Source organism: Oryzias latipes, chromosome 18, assembly GCF_053564925.1.
Source record: "Oryzias latipes strain Hd-rR chromosome 18, Olatipes_Hd-rR_3.1".
NCBI lineage: Eukaryota > Metazoa > Chordata > Actinopteri > Beloniformes > Adrianichthyidae > Oryzias > Oryzias latipes.
Window position 1 is genome coordinate 37339071 of NC_136254.1, and position 23922 is coordinate 37362992.

General features: G+C 44.6%; 2 protein-coding genes across 3 annotated transcripts; one reads left to right on the forward strand and one right to left on the reverse strand.

The window, feature by feature from the left end:
- Nucleotides 1-835: 835 nt before the first annotated feature.
- Nucleotides 836-16014, reverse strand: LOC144987470 (uncharacterized). Of its 2 annotated transcripts, XM_078936922.1 has the most exons (3): nt 13060-15966; nt 1187-1276; nt 836-1101 (listed from the first exon to the last, which is right to left on the reverse strand). In XM_078936922.1, exons 1-3 carry the CDS (start codon nt 13217-13219, stop codon nt 836-838), a joined length of 516 nt encoding a protein of 171 aa, XP_078793048.1. In that variant the 5' UTR covers nt 13220-15966. The 2 variants fall into 2 exon arrangements, 1 of the variants encoding a protein (XP_078793048.1); XR_013651361.1 differs by lacking the exon at nt 1187-1276 and having other exon boundaries at nt 879-1101; nt 13060-16014.
- On the forward strand, nt 7430-22783 carry LOC144987469 (uncharacterized). The gene is made up of 2 exons (XM_078936921.1): nt 7430-9462; nt 20058-22783. The coding sequence occupies exon 2, from the start codon at nt 20350-20352 to the stop codon at nt 21115-21117; it is 768 nt and encodes a 255-aa protein (XP_078793047.1). The 5' UTR covers nt 7430-9462; nt 20058-20349; the 3' UTR covers nt 21118-22783.
- The last annotated feature ends 1139 nt before the right edge of the window (nt 22784-23922 follow it).

The following is a 23922-nucleotide window of genomic DNA, read 5'->3' on the forward strand; positions in this document are numbered from 1 at the left end:
GTTGTAATGTGAATTTTGTTCACCGTTTTCAAGCCATCTTGATCGAGATCTCACAAAAGCTCCTTTGGCTTTTTGAAGATATAAATGATCCAATTCAGTTTGAAGGTTAGAGAGTTGAAGTTTATCTTCATCTGATAGTGTGTCAGCTGTATTTTGACACAAGTTAGTGATTTTTTAAATGAAATTTGCTTCATGTGCTCTTCTACTTTTAGCTTTATCACTACTTACTTTTCTGAGATATTTGCTTATTTCAAATTTAAAAAGCTCCCAGTATACACCATATTTCTTGTCTATGTTAGCTTTAGACCAAAAATGTGCCATTTGTCTTTTGATTTGTTTTTTAACAGAGTCATCCAGTAAAATAGAGCTATTAAGTTTCCAATAAGCTGAATGAGTGGCATAAGACTTAGAGATGGTAAACCTTTTCTTAATAACTATGGCTTTGTGGTCTGTAAGAGGGGTGGGGCTAATGTTTACATCAATCTGATCTATAGCAACACTTTTTGAGACCAACCAAAAGTCAATTCTGGACTGACTTGTACCCGTTTTTTTTCCTTCATGTGAAGCATTTGACATCAGGGTTTTTCTTTCTCCATATATCATGGAGGTCAAATTTCTCCATAAAATTCTTTAGCTTGGTGTTGCTTCCATCCGGCCCACGAGGAGGACACCTATCTGCATTATTATCTGGGACATTATTGAAGTCCCCCCCCAACAATATGATAGCATTTGGAAAATTTTCTAACCATTTTAACAATAAGTTTTCTACATAGAAAAGAATGTTGATAATTTTTCTTAGACAGTGTTGTTGTCATGGCTACAGAACAATAGAGACTCAGATGCTGAAACCCAGAAGAAGACACAGGGAAGCACAGGCGTAGATATCGAATGGATTTAATAATGATGTAGCAATGAAGGCAGCAGGCTCCGGGGCGTCCACAACATGGAGAAGGGATTCTGTGGCGTCACTGGTGGAGAAGTCCGGGGAGCGAAGGAGAAGGTGAGGAGAGGCGGCAGAGGCTCGCAGCGTGACCAGGGAAGGAGACTGAGAGAGGCTTCCAGAATGCACCAGGACAGGCGACCACTCGTGACTGAGAGAACCTGGAGACAGGTAAGAGACGAGTAAGGTTCTGACTTGAGATTCAGAGAGCTTAACATAAACAAAGCGTGAAGACCAAATATGCACCATCAGGGGCAACGGACTGGTGATGAATACTGGTCCAGGAGCTCCTTAAATAGGCAGCTGGTGAAGATAAGTTGAGTGGTAGCAGCTGGGCTGAATCAGAGAACCAAGCGGAGAGGAGAGGGGGAGGAGTCTGACAGAGGCACCATGACAGTTGTATCCATAAATATTGGCTGAAATAACAATATTATCATCACATTGCAGTATTTGGCAAATATAATGACTTGATGGATCACTTTCAGTAAGTAAAATGTCCCCACTAAACCTATTTTTTAGAGTTGTTACCCCGGCTGATGGCTCTGTACCGTGTGAAAACCATAAGGAATTACCCCACTGACACTTCCAGAATTTGGCATCATCAGATATTGAATGAGACTCTTTTAAAAACAGAGATCTGAATGAAACTGCTTGGCAAAAAGAAATAAAGCTTTGCGTTTAACATTGTTGCGTAGCCCACTGGCGTTAAAAGGAAGTAAAAATAGAGTAAACAGATGAACTAGAACAATAAACAACACACAGAAAAAAGGTTTTGTTTTATAAAAACTATAAAGCTATTAAACAAATAGTGCAATATTGAGAACAGCACCAAAATACATTTTAGCAGCTTTAGCTTGAAAAAGAAAAAATGTTAAACTTTTTTCTTTTCACTGGGAGTGAAGGAAATTCCTCCTCCGAAGTCACGGGAATGTTCATGCTGCTGCCGGAGTAGTCGTGCTCGTCGGCTAACAACAAGCTAGCGGAGCTTTGTTTTTCTTTTCAAGATCCGCTTCTTTTAGGAGGTTTTGGCATTTTTTTTTTTTTTTTTTTTTTAACTTGTCCTGTCCAACAACTGGGCAGGCAGATGAGAGCTGAGGGCCTCTTGGGTTGGACATATTTTATTTTAACAAGAGGGGTTATTAATCTTCAGACAAACCAAAGGTATGTCTGAATAAACCCCTTTTGTAATTGAGGCCAAACTTTATTAATTTCAAACATGTCTGAAAATCTTTGGTGTTGGACCGGACGGAAAAGGAAAGAGGGGAAGAAGAGAGAGGGACGTTAGAGAGAGGGGGGGTAGGGGGTGATAATAGGAGGGGAAGGGGGGTAAGACCATGAAGCAGCATAAAGCAACAAGTTTACTGGTTGTTAATCATTACGGTAAGGTTCAAATGCAGTACAAAAAGGGCGGAGCCTGTCCACACACACACTCAAATGTTATCAACACACCTGTTAGTTGCAAAAATGTACACCTGTCGACATGTACACAAAACAGATAGTGTTCACACGCATACTTATGCCTTAAAACCAACTAGTGTGAAATATTTCAGTCATTCAGTCATGCAAACTGTTAGTACAAAGGTGAGCTAACACCTGTGCCCAGGTGAGTGTTTATGTTCTTCTAAAATGGATGGTGGAACGTGAAAAGAAGGAGGGAGAGTGCCCAGCCATCCCCACCCCAAGACCCCCACCGCAGCAGCAGCGGCAGCCGGAATCCCCCCAACGCCACACGGGAACCGACAGGGAACAACCGCCGCCCGGGCGACCAAGCCCGCCACCCAGGCCAGGGCCAGCAGGGCCGCCGCAAGGCCCCCAGAGCCAGAGAGCAGGGAGGCACGGAGGGAAAGAGAGCGCCGCCCCAGCCCGACCAGGAGAGCAGCCCCCCCGCCGCGCCGGGAGAACCCAACGCAGGGCCCCACCGGAGAAGGACGCCCACAGCCCCAGACGAGCACCCCACCACCACCCAGGAGTTCCGGGCATCCCCCCGCCCCAACCCCAGGTACGAGCCAGGACCCCCCCAAGGGAGACCCGCTCCGCACTCCAGGCAGCCATCGCCCGGCCCACGGTTGGTCCAGGGAAGAGCGAGGCAGGGGCCCGCCGCCCCCGCCCAGGAGGGGGGAACCCCGGGGAAAAAAGAGGGCCCACAAGGGGTGTTGTAAATATGGCCCGACCAGGCTCGGCCACAGTTGGAAATTTGGCGGGGCCCAGCACTCAGGAGCAAGGACCAGAACCCACCCCCCAGGGACACGAACACCTCCGGCTCAGATGTAATGTGAACCCCCCCACCGCGCGGAGAGAGCACCGCCGGGCCCAGGAAGCCGGCACCCCGGGGACACGGCCGCCGTTGCAAAGGGGCCCGTACCCCCCACCAGGGAAGAGGCAGGGGACAGATGGTCCTAGGTCCCACCTTCCTTGCAAAATGTGTGTGCGTGTATGTGTGTTTGAGAGAGTGTGTGTGTGCATGAGTGTGTTTATGTTGGGATGTATATATTGAGGGGGGAGGGGTGTATGTACTAAGGGGGGTGCAGTTAAAATTGGCGGGTAGGGCACTAAGGGGACATCTCCTGATTACTCACAGTGACGTCCCCTCACCCTCCCCACCAAGGGGCCCTAAATGTCTAAGGTGCGGTTAAAATTGGCGGGTAGGGTGCTAGGAGGACATCTGCTGCTTGCTTGCAGTGATGTCCAAGCACCCCCCCTACCAAGGGCCCTACATGTCTAAGGTGCAAATAAAACCGAAAGAGGGGGGGCCCACTTTGGCATTTTGAATGGTGGGAATTTGTCAAAAGTATCCATAAACTACAATCCAGAACGTTCCCCGGTCGTTTTAAAGAAAAAGCAAAATCTTGCTGCTTCAAATAAGCTCAATAAAAAGTTAGGTGCTCGGAGCGCGATATAAACAAAGCGGCCACGCCGCCATCTTGCCGGCTCCCCTTTACGTTTCAAGAGTCACGTTTCTACCAGAGTTTGGTGGTAATATTCTGGATTATGTGTGTTCATGTTTGTGTCTTTGTGTAACTGTAGTTAGATGGTTTGCGGTTCTGGACTCGTTCCATCTGAAATGATTTTGTCTTTTTTCTTTGAAATGAAGAAAAGTAAAGTTATGGAGCAGAAATAATTTAAATCAAAGGAGACTAAAGGAAACAGATGTTCTTTAAATCATTTCCAGGTTTTTATGTACTTTAGATTTTCTGATGATTAAACTTTATTTAACAGATGCAGAAATGTTTCAACATTAGCTTATTTACATCTAATATCTGGATCAAATAACATTTTTACTCCTAATATTAAACGTGTTCTGGTTGTTCTGGAACAAAGACAGTCTGGATTACTCTGCAGAAAAACTCCTGTCTGTTTATGATTGAATGGGATCTAAAAATGGAACCAGAGGACGATCCTGTTAGCAGAACCTCGGCACCAGAAGGCAGAACTTTCATGTTATTCAGAAACAGATTCAGTCTGAACTATGAGGTTACAATCAGGTTTAAATGACTCACTGGAGTTTGATTCAAATCATTTTTAATAAAACTCCTCATGTTTTCTGGAACGTTCTTGTTCCTCAGCATCTATGTGGAGAGAAACCTACAGAGAACCCAGCACCAGGACATTTGGTCATTTATGAGGATTTTAGGAGAAACCTGACTGCAGACGACAGGACAGTCAAAAGAGATTCAGATCATTTTATTTTGAAAGTTCTTCTCCTTTCAGCTCTTCCTTCCTTCCAGGCGTCACTCAAAGTCAAACCGTTCAGCTGAAGTGACTGAAACAGATAATTTGATGAACTTTCCTTTCATGAACTAAATCAGCAGATTTCAGTCGGTTCCTTTGGATCAGGGGTTCTCAAAGTGCGGCCCGGGGGCCAATGGGGGCCCGGGGGAAGATTTTTGGTGGCCCTCAATAAAAGAGAGCCAGAGCAGCTTCCTGTGAGGAAAAACGTTGTGTTGGCGAGGAGAAAAGGCGCTTTCAAGCTGAGTGACCAAATGCTAACTTTGTTGTCCCTCATGGATAAAGTCCTGAGCATTGTTGGTCAGCAGGTGAATGCAACACTCAAAGAATTCAATAGAAATCGTCACTATGTTACAAATCATAAAAATCATGACAAATTTACTCAACAACAACAACAACAGCTAGGAGGCGATGCTGCACAGCAGATGTTTCCAAAAATGGCTACATCCACTGAAGCTGTGACTGAGGCTGGTAGCTACGGTGTGACTTTGGAAACGGACGAACAGTGAGTTAGTAAAAGAATAAAAGCTGAAAGTAGCTGACACTGTTTAGAGCAAAAGAAAAGGTACGAAGAAATAAATCTATCAAATTAAACAATTACTAGACGAGTAGAAGATCTAGACAGAAACCTCCAACCACAACTGGAAAACATCTGGAGGTCCTGGTGAACTGGAATCATTTAAGTGACTAAAGACAACTTTTTCTGTTTATCCATTTTTTTCACTAAAATTGGCCCCCAGTCTGATGTGGAGTTCCTAATTTGGCCCTCAGCTACAAACACTTTGAGAACTTTAAAGGTTCTGTTTTCTCCATAAACAGATGGAACAGCAGATCTGGACGTCAGGATTCTACCTCCTAAGAACACATCTATGTTCTCTGGATCTGAGAAAGTGATCATGAGTTCAATCCTGTTAATGAATGAACTGACAGGATTTTATTTTGAAAGGATCAATCTGTTTGTCCTCAGGACTGTCAGCTGGATAAAAATGTGATGAGTAGAGATTAAACCCTAGAAGATGACTGATCCTCTGGATCTCATGAAAGATTCTGTTCAGGAACCACCAGAGAAAACCTTTTCAGAATAAATCAATGAGGTCAAAGCATCAGAGAGAGATTTACATCAAACAGATTTCATCTTATGTCTCAGTCTGGACTGAAGGTAAAGATGTTTGGACGTCTGTGGAGTTCAGAGAAAACATGAGCAAAACCAGGAAGAACTTTGATCTAGATGTGATCAGTGGTTCTGATCCGGTCTGAAGATGATGGGAGATCTTCATCTGCAGCATATTCCTCACATGGATTGTTGTCATTTCATAACACAGGTTGTCGTGTTTGTCGTCATTTTTTGGTGTGACGTTTGTAATTATTATGGTTTCAAATCATTTTCTGATCTGTTACGGGGAGAGGATGAGGGAGTACCCAGGCGCAGAGAGGAGAGGAGGCAAGAGGTTGCAGGGAAACAGGAGCTTTAATAACTTAAACTAAGGAAACCAAAAACCACTGCAAAAGCAGGCAAACCACAACTCGAAACTCGAAACACGCAAAACTGGGGAAGAGTAGAATATGGACCAGCACAGGAGGAAGGGAAAGACAGGACTTAAATACATACAAGGCAACAAGACACAGGTGGAAACACTCAGGACTGAATGGGTCAAGGTAAAACTCAAAACAACAACAAAACAGGAAATACTACAAAATAAAACAGGAAATCCAGCAACAAAACACAAATGAACTGAAACCGTTACATGATCAAGTTGTTCCAACCGGTCTCCTGATCTGAACTATGAATGAATGAATTCATTTGGAATGCTTTTATTTTGAAACTGCATGACGTCATCACACCTGCTCCAGTTGGTCCTTCCAAAATAAAATCCACAGTGAAGAGGAACCAGAAACTCTGAATTTATTTTCTTTTTCTTTATTATTCAAAACCAATAGAACAAATATGCATGAGAAGAACAATAATCATAACAATAAGAACGCCAGAAGACAGTAGATTTATTACAAAATAAATATTACAGAAACAGATTAGTATACACTAACTCCTGCCATGTTGATTAAAGATTCTAATTCTTTAATTATTACAGGAAAAATAGTTGTGATGAAGAAAATTTTGACTTGTGAATATGAAACTGACTAAATATTATAATTAGATTAATTGCCAATTTTTCGTTTGATTTAATCTTATTTTCATGCAGGCCAAATAGGATTTGTTCACATTTCATCTGAAATTGTGAGTCTAATTTGTGATTTATAAAACGTGCACATTCTTTCCAAAACAGGTGACTGATTGTTTCTGGGTGTTCTTTAAAAAAGGTACAGTTGGGGTCAATAATCTTCCTCTATCTGAGCATGTATTGATTATGGGATGGAGTTTGTAGCAGACGTCTCTCATCTTGTTATTAATGAGTCATTTCTGATGCAGGGTCCAAACATTTTCCCAGGACAAGTCAGGAATAAACTTTCTCCAATAGACGACAGCAGAGGAACAGAAATAACATTTAGCTGGAACACGTATGATCTATTATTCTTTAGATGAAACAGGATTTTCCATCATCAGTGTCACTGAGAGGGATAAGGAGATGTTTTCATCAAGTCCAGTATTTTAAAGAGTTGACAGATTTCAGCAGCAACAGCATCAGAAACAATGGCGTACTTTTTAGGAGCAACAGCAGATTATATTTAGGGTTAAATTCTTTATATCTTTAACCCTTGTGCTATCTTAGATGACCCCCCCCCCCCCCCCTTCCATTGAGGTGTTCCCCCTACCATGACAAAGGTGGATAAAGGTGGAAAGATTTCATGGAATCCATGGACACCAGTGAAGATCACAAATCATTGAAGAAAAAAGGTTCAGAGCACTGTCTAGTGGGTCTAGATGACCCCACTCCCAATGTTAAAGGGCCTAGGATAGAACAAGGGTTACATCATAGTTCCGAATACAAGCGGCTGAAAAGAGCTTCCTCCATGGGGGGGCTGGGCACTCCCTCAGAGATAGAGGGAGGAGCTCAGTCACCCGCGGAGTAGAACCACTGCTCCTCCACATCCAGAGGAGCCAGTTGAGGTGGCTAAGGCATCTAGTCAGGATGCCTCCTGGACGCCTCCCTGGAGAGGTGTTCAGCATGTCCCACTGGGGGGAGGACCCGGGGAAGACCCAGGACACGCTGGAGAGACTTTCTGTCAGCTGGCCTTGGAACCAGAGGAACTGGAGGAAGTGGACGGGGTTAGAGAAGTCTGGACATCTCTGGTTAGAGTGCTGCCCCCACGACCTGGTCCAGGATAAGTGGATGATGGATGGATGGATGGATGATGGATGGATGGATGGATGATGGATGGATGATGGATGGATGGATGGATGGATGATGGATGGATGGATGGATGGATGATGGATGGATGGATGGATGGATGGATGGATGATGGATGGATGATGGATGGATGGATGGATGGATGGATGGATGGATGGATGGATGGATGATGGATGGATGATGGATGGATGATGGAGCGATTTCCTGTGGTTTCCTGTGACGTCACTTCCGGGTGAGCCTTTTCCAGTGCTAGTTGTGTTTGACTGCTCTTCTCTTGTTTGTCTTGTTTGGTATTGCTTACTCTAAGGGTTATCTGGGTTAATATTCACATCTAGCACCTTTTAGTAGCGATTACACTCCTGTTAAACCGCTTGCTGTTCACTTTCTCATTTTGCTAAATAAATCACTTCTCTTTACCTAAACACCGCTAGCCTTAGCTTAGAACCTAGTATGGCCACCACCACTCCTTCCGCCTCTCCTCCTCTCTCCTGCCCCATGTGCCATATGTTTAGTGATGATCCTGCCACCTTTAGTGAAGATAGCGGTAGGTGTGTTAAGTGTAGTCTTGTGTTAGACTTGGAGGCCAGGCTGGAGCAGTTAGAAGCGCGGCTCAGCACAGTGGCGATCTGACAGTTTGCATATCGCCCTGATAAAAATCACCTGTGCAGGTCAGAGAGGAGAGGCGTGTCCTCTAGACAGAGTGCCATCAGCTGTGGAAAAAGGGGACATAAAAAGACAGACGCAGAGGATCTGGGAGGTGAGGAGTCAGAGAGAGGAGGAAGCTGAAAGATGTTCTAACGCTCAACCCTGCATGCTTCCACAACCTGAAAGACTGACATCTTCTCAAAACCTGATCAAATGCAGCAGAACTTTTTCCAGACAGTTTACTGCACAAGGCCTCATCCTGCACTATCATTATCCACAAGACATCTGCTTAAAACTTGGAATAAGGTTGGAACACAACAAAACTGGACCAAGAAACCACAATTCTTCAAAGAAAACATGGAACTGCTCTTGTCAAACAAAGACGGTTGGAAAACCTAGACCGGATCCCCTCCACAAAGGACTGGATACAGGAAACAACTTCCCAGGAACCCGGAACGGATTTCTAAGGAGTACTGGACTGAACAGGAAAACAAGAGGTACTCTGAAGAACTAGGCCGTGTGGCCTTGCTTTCTAACTGCATTTCAGCAATAACCTCCTACAGTAACAGAGACAATAAAAGACTTTAAACGAACTTTGGACTTTTGTGTGTGTAAAGAGCAGAGGGGGTGGATAACATCCTTTGTGACAGTGGATTTCTTTTTTTTGTATCTTATATGTCAGGAGAGAGACCTGACTGGCACCTCAGAGAAAAGTCATCCACAAACTGTCACAGCACAGTGGAAGCTGATCCTTTTAGGAGCAACCTGACCTCTTTGGTCATCCAGGGTTTTTGGTTGGGAAATTCCCGGATGCGCTTCACTTCCGTGACAGTCCCCATGCAGAAGGTGATGTATTCCAGCACGGCCTCTGTGAATACGGTCAGGTCCTGGTGTTCAAAAATACTCCAGTCAGTGTGTTCAAAGCAGTCCTGGAGCTGGAGGAGGGCATCCTCAGGCCAAGTTGTGATGGTCTTGATGAGTGAGGTTGAGCTCCTTCTCAGAGGTGTGTAGGCAGGGGTTAAGAGCAGAGAGAGGTGATCTGACTGGCCTAGGTGTGGAAGCTGAGATTCAAGATTCAAAGATTTTTATTGTCAGTGTATTTCTACAGCGAAATTCCGTTGGCACTCAGTCAAAAAAAAAAGTAAACATCAAGAATAAATAAAAGAAAATAGAATATAGAAATCTGTAAAAAAACGTTAGGAAGCTTAAATAAAAATGTCATGATAAATTAAACAGTTTTACAGTTTTGCACATATAGTAGTGTGTTGTACTGAGGGGTGTCTGTGATGGATAAGATTCAAGTCACTGGGAGATGGTAGGCGGGGGGGTGATGGAGACTACAGCTCTGGGGAAGAAGCTGCGTCTCAGTCTGTTTGTCCTTGTTTTTACCTTTTGCCCGATTGCAGCAGCACAAACAGGGAATGTCCAGGGTGGCTACTGTCTGTGCTGATGGCCCGTGCTCTTCTCTATAAACGCTCTTTATAGATAATGTCCAGGTCTGGGAGCTTGGCTTCACCACCCGGGACAGGTCTCTCCTCTCCTCTGCTGTACCACACTGTACAGCCCTGGTAGAGGAGGCTCTCCACGGTGCTCCTGTAGAACTTCCTGAGAAGTCCTGGAGCCAGACCCGCTTTCCTCAGCTTCCTCAGGAAGAACAGCCTCTGATGGGCCCTTTTCACCAGTTTGGAGGTGTTCAGTGTCCATGTGAGGTTCTTGGAGATGTGCATGCCAAGAAACCTGACGGAGTCTGTCTGTTCCACCTCCTCACCTCTGATGTGGAGAGGGGGTTGAGTTGTTCTCCTGAAGTCTATAATGACCTCCTTGGTTTTGGTGGGATTGAGGACCAGATCTTTGGCTGAACACCACTCCTCCAAGTGTTGGATCTCCTGCCTGTACCAGGTCTCGTTATTGTCAGTAATGAGGCTCACCACTGTGGTGTCATCTGCAAATTTCACTGTTGGAGGAGTGGATGGGAGAACAGTCCTGAGTGAAGAGGGCTGGACTGAGCACACAGCCCTGTGGTGTGCCTGTGCTCAGGATTATGGAGTCAGACGTCAGGCTCCCCATCCTGACATTCTGGGGCCTGTTGGTCAGGAAGTCCATGATCCATGAACAAAGCGGGGATGAGAGTCCGAGATTGAAGAGTTTGTGTACCAGTTTGTGGGGGATCACAGTATTGAATGCGCTGCTGAAGTCCAGGATGAAGAGCATCCTGACGTAGGTGTTTGGCTGCTCCAGGTGGGTCAGGGCTGTGTGGTGGAAATGGCGTCTTCTGCAGATCTATTTGCCCGGTAAGCAAACTGATGTTTGTCAAGGTTTGCGGGGATGTTATCTTTGATGTGTTGTAAGACAATCCTCTCAAAACATTTCATTATCACCGGGGTGAGGGCAACTGGACGGTAGTCATTAAGTGTTGTGACAGCAGATACTTTGGGCACAGGGACAATGGTTGTGGATTTTAAGCAGGTGGGGACTGTGGACAGCTGTAAGGAGGGGTTGAAAATATTTTTAAAGACGCCAGCCAGCTGGTCAGCGCAGGACTTCAATAGACGGCCTGTCACCCCATCCGGTCCAGCTGCTTTTGCAGCGTTGATCCTTTTCAGGGTGGATCTCACCTGGTGTTGCTCAATCATGAGTGCTGGCTCCCCCTACAGGCTGCTTCCTGCCAGCAGGCTGGGGTCTTCCCTGCTGCTTGTCAAAGCGGGCAAAGAAGAGGTTCAGTGTGTCTGGGAGATCCCTGTCCTGACTGACCTGTGTGGTGGTTCTGTTGTAGTCAGTCAGAGTCCTGATTCCCCTCCACATGGGGTCGTTGTTCCTGCAGTGTCCCTCTATTCATTGTCTGTAGTTGTCTTTGGCTTCTTTGATCCCCTTTGTCAGAGTCTTCCGAGCTGTGCTGTATTCTAGTTGGTTTCCTGACCTGTAGGCGGTGTTCCTTGCCTTTAGCAGTGCCCAAACGGTTCCATTGAACCAGGGCTTCTGATTTGGGAATGTTCTGATGGTTTTTTTGGGTACCGCTTCCTCTGCACAGAACTGGATATAATCAAGCACAGCAGCTGTGTAGTCCTCCAGGTCAGATCCCTCAGCAAACACATCCCAGTCCGTGACTTCAAAACAGTGTTGGAGAGATGCGGTGGCCTCCTCACTCCACACCTGTACAGTGTTTATGGTGGGTCTGCTTCTGCACCCCACTGGTCTGTAGGATGGGGTCATTAGTACAGAGATGTGGTCTGATAGACCTAGGTGGGGGGCTGCTACAGCTTTGTAGGCTCCCTTGATGTTTGTGTACACCTGGTCCAGAATATTGCCGTCTCTTGTGGGGAAGTCGATATATTTATGCAGCTTTGGCAGTGCAGTTTTGAGCTCTACATGATTAAAGTCTCCTGCCACAATCACTACTCCCTCTGGATGGGCATTTAGCTTGCTGCTCACAAGGCCGTGCAGCTCCTCTAGCGCTAGCTTAGCGTTAGCCTGTGGTGGGATGTAAACAGCAATGATCTGGACGACTGAAAACTCCCTCGGCAGGTAAAGTGGTCTGCATTTCACTGCCAGATATTTCAGGTCTGGTGAGCAGTAAGTCCCGTTTATATCCACAGCTGTGCACCAGTTTTTGTTTATGTAAACACACACGCCTCCGCCTTTCTTCTTACCGGAGCAAGCCGTCCTGTCGGCCCGGTAAACAGTGCAGCTGGCAATCCCGATAGTCTCGTCAGGAACGTTGTTGTCCAGCCAAGTCTCCGTGAACACCGACACACACCTGCAAGTCTTGTCGGAGAATATCCTCAGTCTTATTTTGTCGATCTTATTGACGAGTGACCGACAGTTGGACAGGAACAGACTTGGGAGCGCTGGTCGATGTGGGTTAGCTCTTAGCCTAGCTGTAGGCTGCCTCTCTTGCCTGTGTTCCCTAAGCAGAGCAGTTCATCTCGACTGTACTCAATGTGAGCATCCACAGTAATAACGCAAAACAAAAAGACAAACGGAAAAACACGATCAAAAATTCAAGAAAAGATGACGAGTGCCGAGCCGCTGCGTGTGCACGCGCCGCCGCCATGGCTCTGTATGCATGTTTAATGTTTGTGTAAACATGATCTAAGGTATTTTTCCCTCTGGTTGGACACTTAACGTGTTGGTAAAGGTTAGGCAGGACAGACTTCAGGTTTGCCTGATTAAAGTTGCCAGCTATTACATGAAAACTGTCAGGGTGAATCCTCTGTAGTCTGTGTATTGTGTCTGTTAGCAGTGAGAGAGCTATGCTAGCGTTAGCATCGGGTGGTATGTAAACAGCTGTGATTAGCACGGCTGTTAGCTCTCTCGGTAGGTAGAATGGACGGCATTTAACAGAAAAGGACTCTAAGTCCGGCGAACAGTGCTTCTGGATTATTTGGCTGTCTTTTGACCAGTTATTGTGTATGTACATGCACAGGCCTCCCCCTAAGCTCTTACCCGAGCCTACTTTGTTCCGGTCGCTGCGCTGAACAGCGCGGCTAGTTAGCTGGATAGCCGTGTCGGGAATCTGCGTGTGAAGCCAGGATTCTGATATAACCAGCACGCAGCAGTCACGGACATAGCGGTTCCCATCCATGAGTAGTTCCAGCTCGTCCATTTTGTTGATGAGTAGGCCTATGGGGGTTTTTCCTTAGCCTTTCCTGCAGGCCTGAGCGGCAGCCCCACTTCTGCTTCCTGTCTCTCCTCCGTCTTCGTCTCCTGCCGGAGCCGAAAACAATCCAGGGAGCACCCGCTGGTCTCGCTATCTCCGTGGGAAAGCCGTGTGCGCGGCGAAACTCTATGGAGTTATTTCAGTCTCAATAATCAGAAATGCACACAACCGGTTTTACAAATACACACGCTCCGATTCACAAATGTCATTTTATGCAAACGTGAAAAATAAATTCGGAAATACACACCCTGTGTTTCACAAACACACAGATTGTGTTTCACACATGCACACTAAATGTTTTACAAATGCACAATAAGTGTTTCTCACAAATGTGCACACTGTTTTTCACAAAAACATTTTAGAAATTCACAATAAATGTATCAGAAATGCACAGTAGGTGCTTCACAAACATGATTTTTAGTTACACATGTGATGTGAACTCACAGATCATTCGAACTGCAGACTGTGCATTCAAAATCCCGTTCTCGTTTGTGAATCTCCCCGTGTGTGTGAGAGATTTTTCTACGGTGAATATTGAGACTCATCTGACGGAGCGGGTCGACTAATCTCACCATTGGCTAGTGAATCTGTCAATCAAACTCATCGGCAAAGCAGGCGGGTTCGCTTTTAGCCAATCGTATGGCCCCTTACACTCCTCACTTTCAAAGTGACGAGGGAGGGAGCTGTTCAGCACAGCAGTTGTGAGGACGCGGGCGGCAAACATGGCGGAGAGGTCTTCTGAACGGGATCAGTCTCAGCCCGTAAGTAATGCATTTATTTGATCATTCCCTCGTTGTACGTCCTGTAATGTTATTGAATACTAAGTTGAAGCGATCTCCTTAGCCAAGTGACATGTGTGAATGCTTTATGAACACTTCAGACGAGTCGTTTGCAGAGTACCCCCACCGCAAATTAGCTTAGCTTAGCCTGTGCGGTCATATTTTTTATGAAAGCGGGGGAGGACTTATGATGGTTTTGTCAAGTTTTATACTTGGCATACCAGCTCTTCACACAACACGAGTAACTACAACCAACCAGGGGCCTCGAAACTAGCCGGCTTTCGACTCAAATTGTGTCTGCCTGCCCTGTGAGTGTGAGGGAAGTTTAAGCTAGCGCGTCGGTTCAAGGCAAGGCAAGGCAAGTTTATTTGTATAGCACAATTCGTACACAAAGTAATTCAAGGTGCTTCACAAAACAGAAAAATGCATTAAAATCACAATACATCATAGAAATAATCAACATAAAATTTACTTTAAAAGAAAAGAAGAAAAAAAAAGATTTAAAAAGAAAGGAAGGAAAGAAAAGTGCAGATAGGACCTTTCAGTCATATACACGGCTAAACAGAAATGTTTTAAGTCTAGATTTGAACATGAACACAGAAGAGGCCTGTCTTACGACTTCAGGGAGGCTGTTCCAGATTTTAGCTGCAGAATATTGAAACGCTGATTCCCCTTGTTTAGTTCTGACTCTGGGTATCAACAGGAGGCCGGCCCCTGAGGTCCTCAGAGTACGAGATGGTTCATATGGCACTAACATGTCAGAGATGTACTTTGGTGCTCGGCCATGGAGAGACTTGTACACAAGCAGAGCTGCTTTGAAGTCTATTCTTTGAGGTACAGGGAGCCAGTGCAAAGACCTGAGCACAGGACTAATGTGATCATACTTCCTGGTTCTGGTCAGGACTCGAGCAGCAGCATTCTGGATGTACTGAAGCTGTTTTACAGCTCGTTTGGAGAGGCCGGTGAGCAGGCCGTTACAGTAGTCTAACCTACTGGAGACAAATGCATGGATAAGTATCTCCAGGTCTCGCTTTGAGATTATGTTTTTGATTTTGGCAATGTTTTTCAGATGGTAAAATGCCGCTGATGTTACTGACTTGATATGACTGTTAAAGTTCAGGTCAGAGTCCATGATTAACCCTAGATTTCTGACTTGATTTGAGGGTTTAAGAGACAGAGAATGAAGGTAGCTGCTGACAATTTCTCTTTGTTTCTGTGGGCCAAAAATAATAACTTCGGTCTTGTCTGAGTTTAGCTGGAGAAAGTTGTTCTGCATCCACGCACTGATCTGTTGGAGGCAGTGGCTGAGTGAATCCACCGGCCCATATTCACCTGTTGTCAGTGACACATAGATCTGAGTATCATCTGCATAGTTGTGATAAGATATGTTATTACTGCGTATTAACTGCCCTAGTGGCAGCATGTAGAGGTTGAACAGAAGGGGTCCCAGGATCGATCCCTGGGGCACACCACAAGTCAAGGCCATGTAGTCTGAGACACAACTCCCAATTTCAACAAAATATTTCCTGTCTTCCAGATAAGACTTGAGCCAACTTAGGGCAGATCCAGAGATGCCAACCCAGTCTTGGAGTCTGTGCAAAAGGATCCCATGATCAACAGTATCAAAGGCAGCGCTCAGGTCTAGCAGGATTAAGACAGAGACTTTTCCATCATCAGTGTTCAGGCGGATGTCATTGGTTACCTTGATAAGAGCAGTTTCTGTGCTATGATGGGGTCTAAAACCTGACTGGAAAACATCAAATGAATTGTTTAATAAGAGAAAATCAGTGAGCTGTTGGTAGACAACTTTTTCAAGGACTTTTCCTAAAAATGGCAGATTAGAGATAGGTCTGTAATTATTCAGTACAGCGGGATCAAGACCGCTTTTCTTCAGGAGAGGTTCAATGACTGCAGTTTTTAAGGCCTCTGGAAATATTCCAGATTGAAGAGACATGTTAACTATTTGAGTAATTGATGGCAACACACTGTTCAAGACAGACTTTAGAAATCTAGTGGGTAACACATCAAGGCAGCATGTAGACGAGCTCAGACGGGTGATGGTCTTTTGGACAATTTGGTCAGTGACAGGTACAAAGTGAGTCAGCTTAGAGTGAGTAGGTGGCCGTTGGATCGTTATATGTGTTGTGGAGTTGATGGCTTTTTTAATGCCCTGAACCTTGTCATTAAAAAATACAGCAAACTCATTACATTTAGGTGTACAAACCAGTTCTATTGGTAGCTGGGTTGGAGGGTTAGTTAATCTGTTTACTGTTCTGAACAGGATACGAGAGTTGCTGCTGCAACTTCCAATGATTTCAGAGAAGTACCTTTCCCTTGTTCTGCATAAGATCTGGTTGTAAGCGTACAACTCCCCCTTATACATTTCATAATGAACCTGGAGTTTTGACTTGCGCCACTTTCGCTCAGCTCTGCGGCACTGTTGTTTCTGTGCCCTGACTAGATCATCGTTCCTCCAGGGAGCTTTCTGTCTATGTTTTCTCAATTTAACCTTCATAGGGGCAATGGCATCCAGAACATTCAAGATGCTAGAAGTAACAGAATTCAGCATTTCATCAACATTGGCACCAGAGGCGTTTTCAGGGTTTATCATTTCTACAAACTGTGCCCTAGTGCTCTCATTTATTTGTCTTCTTTGGACAACTGCAGGGCCAGGCGGTGGTTTGGGAGCAACAGACAGGTCAAAGAATACACAGAAATGATCAGAGAGGGCGACATCAACCACACTGACATTGTAAATAGTAACCCCCCTTGTGATGAGCAGGTCCAGAGTGTGCCCTCTGCTGTGGGTGGGGCAACTCACATGCTGAATTAGATCAAAGGTTTCAAGGACAGCATTGAGCTCTTTTGCATTTCTGTCATTGACATTATCAACATGAACATTAAAATCACCTGTAATGACTAGACCATCAAAGTCTGTGCACACAACTGAGAGCATTTCAGTGAAATCATCAATGAAACTTTGGCTGTGCTGAGGAGGTTTGTACATGACTATGCAGAGTAAGGGAGGAGTTTGTTTTAACTCAATCTTAAAGGACACATACTCAAATGATGAAAACACACCAAATGATAGTCTGCGGGTTGCAATATTATCTCTAAACAGTGCAGAAACGCCTCCACCCTTTTTATTTTCTCGTATTTCCGATTCATGTTTGTAGTTGGGGGGAGTTGATTCGACTAGAACTATGTTTCCTGTGTTTTTGTCAAGCCATGTTTCAGTTAAAAACATAAAATCAAGATTAAAAGAAGAGATAAGATTATTGATTAAAAATGATTTGTTGCATAAAGATCTGACATTGAGTGCAGCAGTTTGAGATTAGTTTCCTTGGGACTGGTCAAAACCTTCTTGCAAGGGATGTGAACTAGATTTCTTTGATTGGACAGTCTAACTGCCCTTTTTTGCATTCTACGTGGTGCAACTACAGGTATAGCACCAGAAGGAAGCTGTTCATCACAGGGCCCCAGTTTGACATAACCTTTCCTAGGACACTGGGGGCCCGTTTCATCCTAGCTCTGGTGAATAGCACGTCTAGAGGCGCGCAGGAGAGGTCGAGTTGAGGGTAGTTTGGGTGATGGACCAGGAGGAGTGGGTGCTGGACGGGATTTGGGTGAACGACGGAGGGGGCGTGTTGGAGGGGGTTTGGATGAAGGCCGTGTTGGAGGGACTTTGGGTGAAGGATAAGGAGGGAGTGCTGGAGGGGTAGGAGAGCTCCTGTGTGGTGTGAGGCTCACAGGTGTTAGGGGAGCCATCTTAATTCCTGACTTAATGAGGCTATCAAAATGGCTAGGTAGGGCCATGGGTGAAAGTGGGGGGGACGAAAAGGAAAGTGATTCTTCACTGGGAGTAGATGTAGCAGGGGGCGCCCACAGCTGGTCAGATGGTGGAATTTCTGGGGCCAAATCTGGTGGTTGTTGTTGTGGTTCTGCAGCTGGGTCCTTAGCTGGCGGTAGTTGTTGTGGTGCTGGTGCAGCTGAGTCCTTAGATGGAGGTGGTTGCTGTAATGCTGGTGGAGCTGAGTCCTTAGATGGAGGTGGTTGTGGTGCTGGTGCTGCCGGATCCAAGTCTTTGACCGGTGTTGGTGGAGGTAGTTGTTGTTGCCGTTGTGCTGTGGTTCCTGGGACACTGGCTCGGTCCTTCCTTACTGCCTTTTCAGGGCCTTGGCCTCTATGCCCCAGAGAGTGGAGGAGGTTCTTCACTAACTCTCTTGCTCCACCTCTGTTCAGGTGTGGGCCTCTTCCCATGAAAAGGTCCTTTCGTTTCCAGAATGTATTGAAGTTCTCAATGTAATGGAATCCTCTGGAAGCACACTCTCTGGAGAGCCAATTGTTCAGCTGAAACAGACGGCTGAACTTGAGTGACACCCCATCGATGTTAGGAAGAGGTCCACTGATGAAGGCTTCAACCTCTACTTTGTCAATCTCTTCAAATAACTTGATGAAGTCTTTTTTCAGACGTTCGGACTGTTCTTTTTTGATATCGACAACACCTACATGGATGATTACTCGTTTGACTCCTTGGTACAAGACTTTAGATAAGAGTCCTGTAATCACTGGAACAGTAGAACTTGGGCAACATAAAGTTTGCATTCTTCTGTGGCTGACTCCACTGATAGCGCCATCTCCAAGCAGCAGCGTATCTCTGACCTTGACGTTTGGCACAGATTTTCTTTCTGCCTGTGCTTTGTTGCCAACATTATGACTCCTTCTCTGTGGTCCAATTTCACTGTGTTCTTCAATATTGCATTGTGTTAGGGGTAAAAATCTGTTTGTGAGCTTTATTTCGGATGTTCTGTCATCTTTACGCTTTGGCTTAACACAGAGTTCCTCCGCACAAAGTTTCGGAAAAGACACAACATCACTCAGGTCTATGTCACTGTTATTCTTCTCGTTTGTGGTAAGAGCAGGCTTCTTACCACCCGATGTTACTGGAAGGGTCTTGTGAAGTCCATTTTCAGTTTCCAAAGTAAATATCCTTGTGTGTAGCTCTTTTATTTCTTGTTGGTAGATCCGACAGCGTTCACAGTGGGAGTTTGTTTTTCTTCCTCTTCCTGACATGTCGCTGGCTTGTCAAAAATATTGATTTATATAGGTGGAAGTCACAAAAAAGGATGACCAGTCTGATATTCCAGGATGTGTGGAAGAAGTAAAATGATTAGAAATGATTAATTAAATGATTAAAAAGCAAATAAAGCAGGAAGCAGCAGGAGCAGGGAAAAAAGCGTCTGCACTCTTTTGCAGGGGGAGGAGCAAAAAAAAAATAAAAAAAAAAAAAAAAAGCTAGATATACAGCCAATCTGTAGGTTCTTAACATGATTCATAAGGAACTAAGGGGAAAGCATGCCGGATTTACAGCAGCACAGAAAGTTTAATAAAAAGTATTGATTTGGAGACGGCGATTTGTTTAAACACTGATGCTATGCTAACTAGCTAGTAAATTAGCTGTTCCGTGTGCTGCCTTTATGTAAACGCGATCCGGGTTAAAGTTAGACACAGTCTTTTCACAACCCAGACTTTAAGACGGGGTGGATATGTGCAACAAAGTTAATTCATATGACAATCATGAAAACGGCATATTTGAAATATAACAGACGTGAATCCACTGTTGAATGAAAGAAGCCTCGTTACGTTTCTAACGTTAGAACCCGTATTGTGCTGAAAAGCCCTGTGAGATTGTGTCAGAGTGACAGCCACTAAATTCCCTGTATCTTTACTTCCAATGACGTAATGACAAGAATCCCAAACATTATGTTTTTAGGCTTTTTTGTAGTCGATAAGTAGTCACAGAAAGGGCGGATGGGAGAAATCTGCTGTCAACAGTGATTAGAGTAGAAGTTACTGTAAGTATTACACACAGGCTTCCTGTGATCAGTGTCGTCTCTGATTTTTTTAAAGCTGTTCTTTACTACAAGCTCAAGTTATCATAGCAAGAGTGTTTTAAAAAATTCCCCTTTCTAATATTTGAAAATTATGTAATTTATGTAATTTAGGCGCAGGAGGAATCAGGTGGGAGGTGGACACGTGATGCTGAGAGACACGTGATGCTGTAGTATCGCGTGAGCCGACGAGAGGAGTGTGGTGAGTTTACTTGGCGGCGTGTAAGTTGTGAACAAACATTTTTGATTTATCTCATTACACCGCCATATTTAAATAATCAAGAAAGTTAAAAAATAAAAATCTGAAAAAGTTTGTCAAGCATTTGCCAGCCTGGAGGACCTGGAGGATCTGGAGGACCTGGAGGATCTGGAGAATTACATCGACAAGTGTTTCAATACCTGCGTCATGAGGAAATCCAACACCGCCACTCCGTCCACCAAACGCAACCGTCCCGAAGACTCCCCGGGGGCTGCCTCCTCCCCAGGCAGCAACATGAGTGATATCCTGGATTCGATTGATAAAAAGCTCTCCAGCCTTGATTGCCGTTTAAATCTGCTGGAGATCCTCCATAAGGAATTCCAAGGTCTGCGAGAGTCTCTGGAGTTCAGCCAACAGCAGGTGCAGGAGCTCGCAGCGGAGAACCAGGCCCTCAGAGAGACCGTCAAGATCCTGGACAACGACACCGCCCGTCTTTCTGAGGAAAACCGATCCATCAAGGAAACCCTCCTGGATCTTCAGGCGAGGAGCATGAGGGACAATCTAGTGTTCGCAGGGATTCCAGAAGAGGCAGGAGAAGTCCCGGAGAACATTGTTAAGTCCTTCATAGAGGTCCACCTGAAGCTCCCCAAGGAAGAGGTCCAGAAGATCTCCTTCCACAGGGTTCACCGGCTCGGAGGAAAGAGGCCGGACAATCAGCGTCCCCGTCCTATTGTTGCTAAATTTGAACATTATAAACAAAAGATGCAGGTAAAAAGCAGAGGGCGAGAGCTGAAAGACACACATTATAGCGTGAATGATCAGTTTCCAGGCGAGATCCTCCGCCGGCGGAAAATCCTCTTCCCGCTGAGGAGGAAGCACCTGTCTGCTGGAGCCCGTGCGGTGGTTGCCGTTGATAAACTTTTTGTGAATGGCAAGCTGTTCCGGGACCCAGAGGTAACACCCTGGCTGTGCTGAAGGCTTTCAGAGGCGCACTGACACCTGCGCCGCCCAGAAGAAACCCGCAAACTTATTTAATTGAATAGGAAATAATCGGATCATCAATAATCCACACCTCTCAGGAAAAGTGTTTTTTCTTTCTCTCACATTCATGTTTCTGTTGTTGTTTCGCTGTTTTTGTTTTTTGTTCTTTCTCTTTCCCTCTCTCTTTTCTCTTGTCCCCCCCCCCCTTCCCATCTCCTCATATGTGAAACAGGTAAAGTCAACGCAACCACGGTGAGTATTTATTTATGCACGGAACGGGCGCGCGCGCATACTAGCGCGCATAAGAGCATGCACACGCGATCCCGCACACACACGTTGATAAACTGCAAAAACCTCACTTAGGCTCACACAGGACGCACGCAACATGCAGCTCACAGCTAAGACACGTTCACCCACAACGCACAGCGCTTGTCAGTGTAGCAGGTACGCACAGCGTGCACGCGCACACGGACGGGCACACGCACTATTTAGCCTTGCACTCTCCCGGTTAGAACAGCTATGAACAGTCTTAACATCGTTAGCTGGAATGTGCGTGGACTTGGTTCTGGGCCAAAGAGATTGAAAGTGTTAAATCACCTGGATGATCTTAAAGCAGATATAGCTCTGCTGCAGGAGACCCATTTATCTTTATCAGCTGGTCATCTCCTGTGCTGTTCCCAGTATCCAGCTATGTATTCTGCCAGTTTCAACTCCAAACAAAGAGGGGTTGCAGTTTTGATTAATAAAAATGTTACATTTACTCATAAGGATACAGTTACTGACCCAGAAGGCAGATTTGTAATCATTAATATATCCATTCAGAATAAGGACTTTTGCATAGCAAGCATCTATGGTCCTAATTTTGACGACTCTTCCTTCTTTCACAGATTCTTCACCTCACTCTCAGCTCACTCTGACTCCACAATCATTATAGGAGGAGACGTCAACCTGGTTTTGGACCCTGAACTTGACAGACTCAGCACAGCAGCAAACCAGCGTACATGGCAGTCTGCAAGTATTCTAAAGCAGTACATGAATGATCTGGGTCTCTGCGACGCTTGGCGCTCATGTCATCCAAGCACTAAGGGGTTCACCTTTTTTTTTCCAGTTCACCATTCACACTCTCGTTTAGATTATTTATTAGTCAGTAACTCCCTTTTGAAAGAAATTAAAAGTTCCAACATTCATCCAATTATTATCAGTGACCATGCACCAGTCTCTGTAAACATTTCTAGGGAAAAATCCACACCCTCGGGTTCAACCTGGAGGTTTAATACGTCTCTGTTAAAGGACCAGGAATTTATTGAATTCTTTAAAAAGAGTGGGCAACCTTCTTAGACTTCAACAATACTTCTGAAATATCACCAAGTATTCTTTGGGAAGCAGCAAAAGCAGTCATGAGAGGGAAAATCATTTCTTATTCAACGCATAAAAAACGCAAAGAGAAAGCAGATTTATTAGAATTAGAAAATAAAATAAAAACTCTGGAGACTGCTTATGCTGCTTCTGCACAGGAACACATTCTGGGAGATCTGAAAAATTTAAAGCTGCAGTTAAATGACATCATCAATAAACAAACACAATTTCAAATACAAAGGCTTCGACTGGAAAGATATGAAAACTCAAATAAATCTGGCAAATTTCTAGCTAATCAGCTTAAAATCAATAAAGAAAAATCAACAATCACTTCGATTATGGACCAAACAGGGAATGTCACCCATGACCCGGTAAAAATGAATAATGCGTTTAAAGACTTTTATCAAAACTTATACACTCCACAGATCAATCCATCAGAACAAAGCATCAACTCATTTCTCAACAATATAAACCTGCCCAGGTTAAACGAAGATCAAATCACAAATTTAGACTCTCCGCTCTCGTTGTCTGAGCTTCATGAAGCTCTGTTACTTATGCCTAATGGTAAAGCACCAGGGCCTGACGGCTTTCCTGCAGAGTTTTATAAGGAATTCTGGGAACAACTGGCACCAACGTTTTATAAAACGGTAAAATTTATCAATGAAAGCCAATCTCTACCACCTAACATGAACTCTGCCAACATTATCCTTCTTCTAAAACCAGACAAAGATCCCACTAGTCCTTCAAGCTATCGCCCCATTTCTTTAATTAATGCAGATGTAAAAATTATCTGCAAAGCACTAGCACAGAGAATAGAAAAAGTCACTCCTCACATAATTGACCTTGATCAAACTGGATTCATCAAAGGCAGACACTCGGATGATAATGTCCGCAGACTCGTTAACATAATAGACTTTGCCACCATCAAAAACCAGGAAATGACTATACTATCACTGGATGCTGAAAAAGCCTTTGATAGAGTAAACTGGAAGTTCCTCATTGCTGCCCTCCATAAGTTTGGTTTTGGAGAAGCATTCATCAATTGGATCAAAATATTATATCACAACCCCAATGCATCAGTTAGAACTAATAAACAGACTTCAAACAGGTTTTTTCTCTGAAGAAGAACTAGACAGGGTTGCCCACTCTCCCCCTCTCTTTTTGCAATATTTATCGAGCCTCTAGCTGCAGCAATAAGACAGAATGAGAGTATTAAAGGAATTAAAACCAAACACAGCCATCATAAAATTAGTCTCTATGCAGATGACATATTACTGTTTTTAAGTAATATACATTCTGTAAATGAAACGGCAACAATCATTAATGAATTCTCTTCTATATCAGACTATTCCATTAATTGGAATAAATCTGTTTTATTACCACTGAACAGTAATGCGGATCAAGGACTCACAATACCAGTCAAATCAGGCAATATAAAATATC